General features: G+C 39.2%; 2 protein-coding genes across 3 annotated transcripts; one reads left to right on the forward strand and one right to left on the reverse strand.

Moving 5' to 3' along the window:
- The first annotated feature begins 726 nt into the window (after window positions 1-726).
- LOC145492483 (uncharacterized) lies at window positions 727-4256 on the forward strand. 2 transcript variants are annotated; one of them, XM_081471939.1, is made up of 5 exons: window positions 727-1598; window positions 1806-1890; window positions 2350-2546; window positions 2656-2724; window positions 3281-4256. In XM_081471939.1, exons 3-5 carry the CDS (start codon window positions 2434-2436, stop codon window positions 3633-3635), a joined length of 537 nt encoding a protein of 178 aa, XP_081328065.1. In that variant the 5' UTR covers window positions 727-1598; window positions 1806-1890; window positions 2350-2433; the 3' UTR covers window positions 3636-4256. The 2 variants fall into 2 exon arrangements, with proteins under 2 accessions (XP_081328065.1, XP_081328066.1); XM_081471940.1 differs by lacking the exons at window positions 727-1598; window positions 1806-1890 and having other exon boundaries at window positions 1919-2546.
- A 12-nt stretch (window positions 4257-4268) lies between these two features.
- On the reverse strand, window positions 4269-5558 carry LOC145492544 (uncharacterized). Its single transcript, XM_081471996.1, has 3 exons — window positions 5377-5558; window positions 5170-5271; window positions 4269-4761 (listed from the first exon to the last, which is right to left on the reverse strand). The coding sequence occupies exon 3, from the start codon at window positions 4699-4701 to the stop codon at window positions 4279-4281; it is 423 nt and encodes a 140-aa protein (XP_081328122.1). The 5' UTR covers window positions 4702-4761; window positions 5170-5271; window positions 5377-5558; the 3' UTR covers window positions 4269-4278.
- Window positions 5559-8182: the final 2624 nt, after the last annotated feature.

Consider the following 8182-nt stretch of genomic DNA (forward strand, 5'->3'; position numbering starts at 1 on the left):
TTTTGGAAGTAACTTTAGCCTCGTATGAGAAAATCTGGGCCTCTCTGGAAGAATATTGGGCGCCCATGTGGGATAGTTGAGCCTCTTCGGGGCACATATTGAGCTCCGATGTTTCATAATTGAGCCTCTCGAGCGACCATGTTAGGATAATCTTGTAGTGATCGATAAACTATTTAAAGAATTGAGTGTTTCTGTCAAGGAACTATCAGCTGATAGTTGTTCCCGCGGAAATTTGATGCTCTTGAAACAAATATTTGCTTGAGAAGCGAAGCTTCGAGGGCAAATATGCTAGTTTTAAGAACATCAAATTTCCAAGGAGCAAGTATCAGACCGATAGTTCAGAGACATAAACACGCTATTGTCTTTATTGTTCATCACTAAATTATCTTCCGCGGGGCGGTTCAAAAATTATATTGAATTATTTTCAACTTTTTTAGATGAAAGCCGTGAAAGCCAAATGTAAAATTTAGAAAAAGAAAACAGACAAAAACCCACTTAATACAATTTCAATTGTTTGTTTTCTATAAGCTCGCTTGTTTACAGAAAAATGTTCACGGACAAGTACTATTAATCCGGGTATTTTCCTCGGACGGGCTCTGAGGGCTGATAGTGTCTCGCGGATGAACACCACGTCACGTGATCAATTTAAACCAATAAGAATCTTTGAAGCTTTGTTGTACTTGATAGATTTAAATGATCGTAGTTCAAATGAGTCATCAACTACTGTGAACAGACTAACTGCCAGAAAGCTTTTTAAACAATGGAAAATCAGTCAACTTTCGAATTCTAGAGACAGGGAACCATCCAGAATTCCTGGTGGTGAATGTTTTTTCCCCGATGTATGGTGATCCTATGTTTCATTGGAATATTAGAGCCCCCGGGAGGCACTCCCACAAAAGTTGGGTTGGGGTGTGCGGCCCGCTTCCCAAAACCCTTACCCTATTTATGACCAAAATCTGTGATATTCCCTACCCGATTTAAAGGCCCAGTTTCACCCTTAATGCATTGCGCGCCCCTCCCTTCACTAATGAATTTTGTGCAGTCGAAGGTTATCCGCGAAGTGAATCACTCCAAAATCCATTTCAATCCGTGGTTATTTTTCCATTTCAGTTTCTGTAATTAATGTAAATAGGTTTCTTTGTTATTATATTCTTCCTTTTCATCGATATTTCGGATAAAGTTTTGAAATAAGACGTTCAGTTCGATCATTTTTTGAGCATCTAGCTGTGGCGTGACTGAGATCAGTAATGGCGGATAAGGAGAGAACTGCGCGTGTTGGAAGGCCCCGTTTACCGGGTTCCGCTAAGTATATTCGTCTTCGCCAGTCCGTATTTAATCTTTAGAGAGAGAGGAAAGACATTCTGGAGAAGTTCGTGGATAGCGAATTTGCAGAATGTCTTCTACATCGAAGGTGAGCTTGCTTTACATAAGCTTTCGACCGCGTATAAAAATAAACGTTCTTGTTGTTTTGGCGATGGAGCCTAAGCTTATATTGCTGCTACTGAGGTGGTAACTTATGCGAATTTGTGTTTGCATTTTGCTTTAGAGCTGAGGAGACCCTTTTCCCGGTGGGGATGAGTTACCTTCGTACGATCTTGGTAAGCATATATAACTTGTGGAAATAAGTCTTCACACCGGCGGTTACCTTTGTCTCCCTTTATCTCGGATCATAAAAAGTGTTGAAATTTGTTTTCGTTATTCTCTTCTTGTAGTTGTCTTAGCAGCCCGTTTTTTTTTTTCTTTTATAACTTGATTTATTACATTAGAACATGTTAAAAAAGCCTTGGTGTCTCTGTCTTTTTCAGGCTCTATTGCACCTCCAAGTTCGACTCCTGTTCGCGTGATGCCTCGTCGGCAGCGTCCTCTTGATTCTCCAGGCCCCTCAAACTCGTAAGTCCATCTCTTTTTATATTTAAGGTCAATTTTGCTAAAGCTTTTTTTGTGTAAATGTTGTAAAAATATGGACTAAAGAAGACTAGAGTGACTAGTCAAATAGTTTGAAGCATTATTTTTATAAGCTTATTGGTTTACTGTAAAATATGTATGGGTTATTGACCAAGTGTAAGGTCAAGATGGCTGGATATTGGCCAAGTTCTTTTTTTGTGTGTGTGTAATTGTATCTAAACTACTTTCTCTTCCATGGAGTGTCTTGAGAGGGAGAAGAGAATTGAGATTGTATTGTACATGTACATTGAAATAATTGATATCAACATCCGAATACAATGTTTGACTTAAGGCATTGAACTGCTCTCAACGACTGCTATCATAGATTGTGCAAGTTCTGTTTGTAGCGTACAATTTTGTACTACATTGTTGTAATTATTCTTGATACTTTCACTTCCAAAAAAGGAAACTTGGTGTGGTGTACTCCATCATGTCTGTGGAGAGCACACATGGGCCACAGGGCAGTGCAAGCATGATCCTATCAATGACATGGCAAGCAACAAGAAGTACTTGGAAAAGGGGTTCAAAGCCATGGCTGCACTACGCAAGATAGTGCTTGAACCAAAATGGCTCAATACACTTCACTACTACGTGAGATTCAGGTACTTGCCAGGGGCTAGTGGGGGAATATGTTGAAACAGTTAGGTACGATTATCTTGGATTGTTTCCTAAATGATTGATTGGATCAGAGCAGTTTCTTGTCCATTTCAGACCCACCAGTGTGTTGGAGTCACATAACAGCATGATGACAAAATATGTTCCAAAAAGAATGGCATTTGAGTAAGTAACAAAATTAACATATTAAGATTAAATATTTCGAAGTCCTTATTACATGCAAGGTTCTGCTTGTTGAGTCCCCGCGGGGTTAAACAGTGTGAGTGATGAACAAAGAAATTTGAGCAACAACTAAATAATATTGTGGTCCTCTGTTAGTTTCCCAATACAGACTTTATATTCATCTTAATTTAGTGTAGTGTGGTCTGCAGGTGTAGTGATGATTATGCTGGAACCATTAACAACTTTGAGCTTGTCTGGAAATAAAATTGTTGAAAAGAAGCTGATTATTTTGCTGAGCAATGTTGCTTTTAAAACATTGGAGTTGTTCACTTCATTGAAGCGGTTTTCAGTTGGGTGTTGAGAGTAATCAGGCAGTTAATTTTGTTTTGGTTTCACTAGAATGGCTTATAAGTCTACTGGTAATTGTTAAGTAATTGGTTTGGTTTTGGTTTTACAACACTCAATTTAAAACCACTATAGATTCAAGTGAAACCAATGTATTGATTTAATTTGTGTGTTACAGGTAATAACTATGTCTTATCTGATCACCTTCTACTAGGTATCCTTACTTCATCATGAGAGTGACTTTGGCTGCAATTGACCACAACATGCACTTGTCAAGAAAATCAAAACTAACCAAAGCAGGAAAAGAGCAAGGCCATAGAAAATATTCAAAAAGGTCTCAAAAATTTCATGCCGAAATTGTGAAAGAAAAGTCTTTTAGTTATTTCCCATTCCTTGTAGCAAAAATGCTGCACAGGCGCTCCATGTATGAGGGCAGTTTCACATTGCCTTCTGATAGAATGAATGAATTTGATCCAAAGCAAATTGCCCCCACTATTGGAATGAAGGAGCCCCCACCAACTGAAGAGTTGATGAAAGGACCTTCTCGTTTTGAAAAGAAGGTAAAATGAAAGCATTGGAACTATGTCACAGCATGCTAAATCTTTCTACATCAGAAACTGTTTCTAAAATGTTCATGTATTTATTAAAATTTTGTACAAATGAACTAAGGGCTTTCCCTTTTACATGGAAAAGTTTGAACAAAACAATATTTCGTATTCATGGTAAGTCCTAGCAGGTGCACAAGCAGGGCAAAAGTCCCATTTCAAATGGGACTTGTTATTTTAGACATCTACAGCAAGCTGATGGACTGAATATCTTTTAGTAATAACAAAGGAAAGCTAGCAATAGTTTTGAATTACGTCAGTTTTCAACAAAAATTAATATAAATCCAGTACTTGCTATGTGCAGAAAAAAGTAGGTGTCTTTGAATGTATAGAAATAGCAACATCAGAATAAAAATGTCTTGATGAAGTTCATTTTCTGTTCAAGACTTTTGTGTCAATCTCCCTAATAAACAAAATGGCCATTTAAACTGTTAACAATGATATTGATGACCACAGGTATCAGGTGTCCAGTGTCCATTTTTAGTAATGCTTGGCCAGACTACCTAATTAATGATCCAGACCCAGGTAAAATTGGGCACAGAAGAGAATATGTGTTGCTGATCAGGCTGATAATATGCAGTACGCATGAGTGAGAGCTGTTCACATGTCAGTTATTTCTAAATCCCATGTATCTCCCATCAGGGGAAGGGTATGCTTGTCGAATCATCCTTACTGCACAGGCAGGTAGGACGCGTCTGTTCCCTCTACCCAATTTCCCATATTTCCAGAGAGCGAACTGGCGATAGGCTGCTTTGCGGAAGCTTTCCATGGAAAAATTGAATTCATCAGCTCTGATATCACAGCGTGCCTTTATGCACACTTCAAGAATGTCTCTATCCAAGCAAATGTTATTAAAGGTTCCATAAGAAGTGATGCACTGGCGTTTCTTGCAACAGACATTTTCTTGCTCTGTTTCCATTGGTACACAAACGCGACACTGGCACCATGGAAGGTCAGTTAGAGGTGTAGGCTCTTCGGGTATGTTGTCTGCAACTAGTTGTTTAGCAAAGTCCAAACTGCCCCTGCCCATACTCAGTAATTTAACCAGCAAGTCATCCTTTGTAGGGTTGTCCAGGGATTGAATGAATTCCTAGCAAGAAATTTTAAAAATATTCTAATAAAGATAATTGAATCTACCATACAGTGAATGCCAGCCCAGTGGCTGAAATGAGTACATATATCAATTTAATTTTTTACTAGTTCTTAGATAGTTTTGAGATGCATTTGTGATTCAAAGGCAATCAAGTTATTTTCACTTGCACATCATGACCCCAACAGGGCAAACAGTTCTTTGAAGTGTGGAAATACAAAATCCCAGTGGTTTATCTGAACAGGCATTTTCTTTTCTTCCTTTTGAGCAGTTAATTTGTTTACAATAACTATCAATACCAGGTGCATTGAAAGTAATTAGTGTGATCAATCGTGTAAACGAACTTGAAATTTACGGATAGATGCCACCATTACATATCTGAGCATCTGCTGTGTAATGAAAATTTACCTGGATTTGTGCGGCGGACTGCTGAACTTCGGCCTCCAAACGCTCGGTACCATCAGGAATTATACTTTCCTGGCCTCTTTGTGCGACTGCTGCTGTTGATACCTGTCCGTAGACGAAATTACAAATAAATAAGCGTTAGAAGAATAAGTAAATTATTGTGACAGAAAATTCATTTGTAAGCTCTTGTATCATACGGCGGTCTCGTACCTGATTTTTGCATTTGGACTTGACACATTTACAAGCGTCAGCATAATTGAGGTCGGCTGCTTTGCACGGACACGCTCCTTTTCCTCTCTTCCGTGCACATTGCCCAGAACAAATACAGGTTACTCTTTCGTTTTCTACACCCTGATAAAGAAAGAAACAATTTAGGAGCTGTGACGAAATAATTATAAATTAAATACAGCGGCCGCGTGAAATGGCCATTTTGAAATATCTCACCTCTGCAGTTACGTCTACATCTTCCTCGTTGTCCTCTTCATTCCAGTCCAATGCTGAGCCATAAAAATTTACAAGTGTGCTTGCGGCATCTTCTGGAAAGCTATCCATGAACCACGGATCCGGCAAACTATTGGAATACTAGTTATCGGCCAACAAAGTGAAAGATACGATCTTACAGTGGCGCGCTTCGAACCGACAAGAAACAGAGGAAACCCGCGATAAGCAAAGAGCCAATCAGAAATCATCTCGTCATTTGAAAACAATAACAAACGGCCGCAATGCCGAATGGGTGAAACTGGGCCTTTAAGACCTGACCAAATATTCGATACCCTATTAAATCAAAACCCTGCTTCAGACCTGCGTTATAATATGTTCCCTAGTTCAGACCAATGTTAAATTACTGTTAACATAATTTGTGAAGGGCTTTTGTTAATTTTCTTTTTGATAATGATGAAAGAGTGGCTTCTTCTTAAAAACATACCCATATCAAGGCTACAGTGCAAAAACTATACCCTATTTATGACCAAAATGGCCAAAATAGGCTAAAAGCGATACCCTATCTATGACCAAATTGGTTGAAAAACCATACCCTTCGGGGTCGCACATACCTATATAGCTCATATAAGGGAATACCCCCCGCCCGGTATTAGAGCTCTAGAACATCCCTCGAGGTTTATTGAAAGCAAAATGAGATTTCCAGAATAAATTTGTCACAACAGGGTACATGTACATGGTGTTATAATCTCATTATTCAAGCTCTCGCAGACAGAATCCAATCCACTTATTGCAGAAATCAATGTTATTTAGGTCACATAGATAAATTACCCTATGTATCAACAGGACCATTCAACTTTGTACCAATGTCAGCTGTCAGTTACACAGTTTTGGTGATGTCTGAAACTAGTTCTTCTCTATCAAAAAGAGAGTGACTGGAGGAAAAAAGTTGCATATAACAAAGCAACAAGAAAAAGAATTATACAAACATTTAACCTACCTGCTTTGAGGAAAAAAAATACTTAAAAAGTCATATTATTTATATACAGTAATACCTAGTTACATGTGTATCTAGCTACATATGTGTACGTAGTAAGTTTTGTTTTATTATTTTTGTGGATAATGTAAACTAAAGGCAGGTGTGGTCATGTGTTGATCAATCCCCTTGATGGATACTTGATCAACCCTTCATCGACCCTTGATTGACACTCGATCAACATTTCAGTCGACAGTTGGTTGAGAGTCAACTAATTTTGGATTGATGCATATGAGTCGGTCGACACTCGGCGGACTTTCGACCGACTGTTGATCAAGTGTCAATAGAGTGTTGAACAAATATCAACTGGGATGTCGATTGAGTGCCGATCAAGATTTTGATCGAGTGTCAATTACAGGTTGATTGAGGGTATTGATGGACACTCAACCACAGATGCATTTAGTACACATGGTCTATTTTTTGTCTGTTTACTCTGTTAATAGTTTCTGGAGAAAGCTAAAAACCAATTTGAATTGTTAAACAATGCATTCAATATGTTTTGCTCTCTTTACTACTAGATATGCAAAATAAGGATATGACAACTTCTTTTAAAAAGATCTGACCAACTTGTTCTGTAATTAATTATTGCAGGGGCAGATCCAGGATTTTTCAATAATGCATGCCCCTGAAATGTTGCAACGGTAAGAGCCCGGTAAGAGGTAGCAAGAGCAGAGGAGGAGCTCAGGGGATGGTGGAGGGCCGACGAAAGAAAGTAAAGTACGCTTCTAAGGCTAAACAGCTATCACGATCGGCGCTGGCAGAAAAAGGGAAGAGGGTTAGCAGAGCACACGAATTTAAAGCTTGCTCTGCGTGTGGTGTCTAGCCCATTATCGGCTATCTACCTCTGCAGCTTGTACCTTAAGATAAGATAAGGCCCCGCCCCAGCATAAAACCCATTATCGCGCTAAGTCAATAATGGGCCATTTATGCCGAGAGCGACGCCTATTTATAAACCCAGCGCACAAAAGACTATAATGAAATGGTTATAATCGCGGTCGTGCATGCGGCCAGAAACCACTGAATCACTGAAACACTTGTTTGGATTAATTTGGCCACTCACGTGGCGTTTATTTCAAACCATTCAAATGCTAAGGTGTCAAATTAATCAATTGAACATCGCTATATTTGATTCAGTGAATAAAGTTGGGGCGAAAAACAGCCACAAGCCACATGCATCCTGTGGCGAACCCCAACCCAAGCCGCAGGCACGCACGCACGCACGCACTATGAAATAGTGCAGAAACGGCCAAATATAAAGATAATGGAAACTATGTAATATGAAGGCATCAGGAACACCAGGCCCTTCTCTGACATGTCCTTGAAGCCCCAACGAGTAACGGCTAGTTCTCGGGCTCGATAAGAGCACGCTTTCCAGCGTTCTAGATTAACAACTACTCTAATATAAAATTGTTGCCCCAGCCCTTGTCTGACAGGCAAACTAACTCTGGAGATAAGCTAAATTGTGGATCACGTTATGATTAATCGCGATAATAGTAAGAACACTTATAATAGTAGACAAAGCCAGCACTTGCCCGGTCTTTG

The sequence above is a fragment of the Orbicella franksi genome, chromosome 7 (genome assembly GCF_964199315.1).
Source record: "Orbicella franksi chromosome 7, jaOrbFran1.1, whole genome shotgun sequence".
In the NCBI taxonomy this organism is placed as follows: domain Eukaryota; kingdom Metazoa; phylum Cnidaria; class Anthozoa; order Scleractinia; family Merulinidae; genus Orbicella; species Orbicella franksi.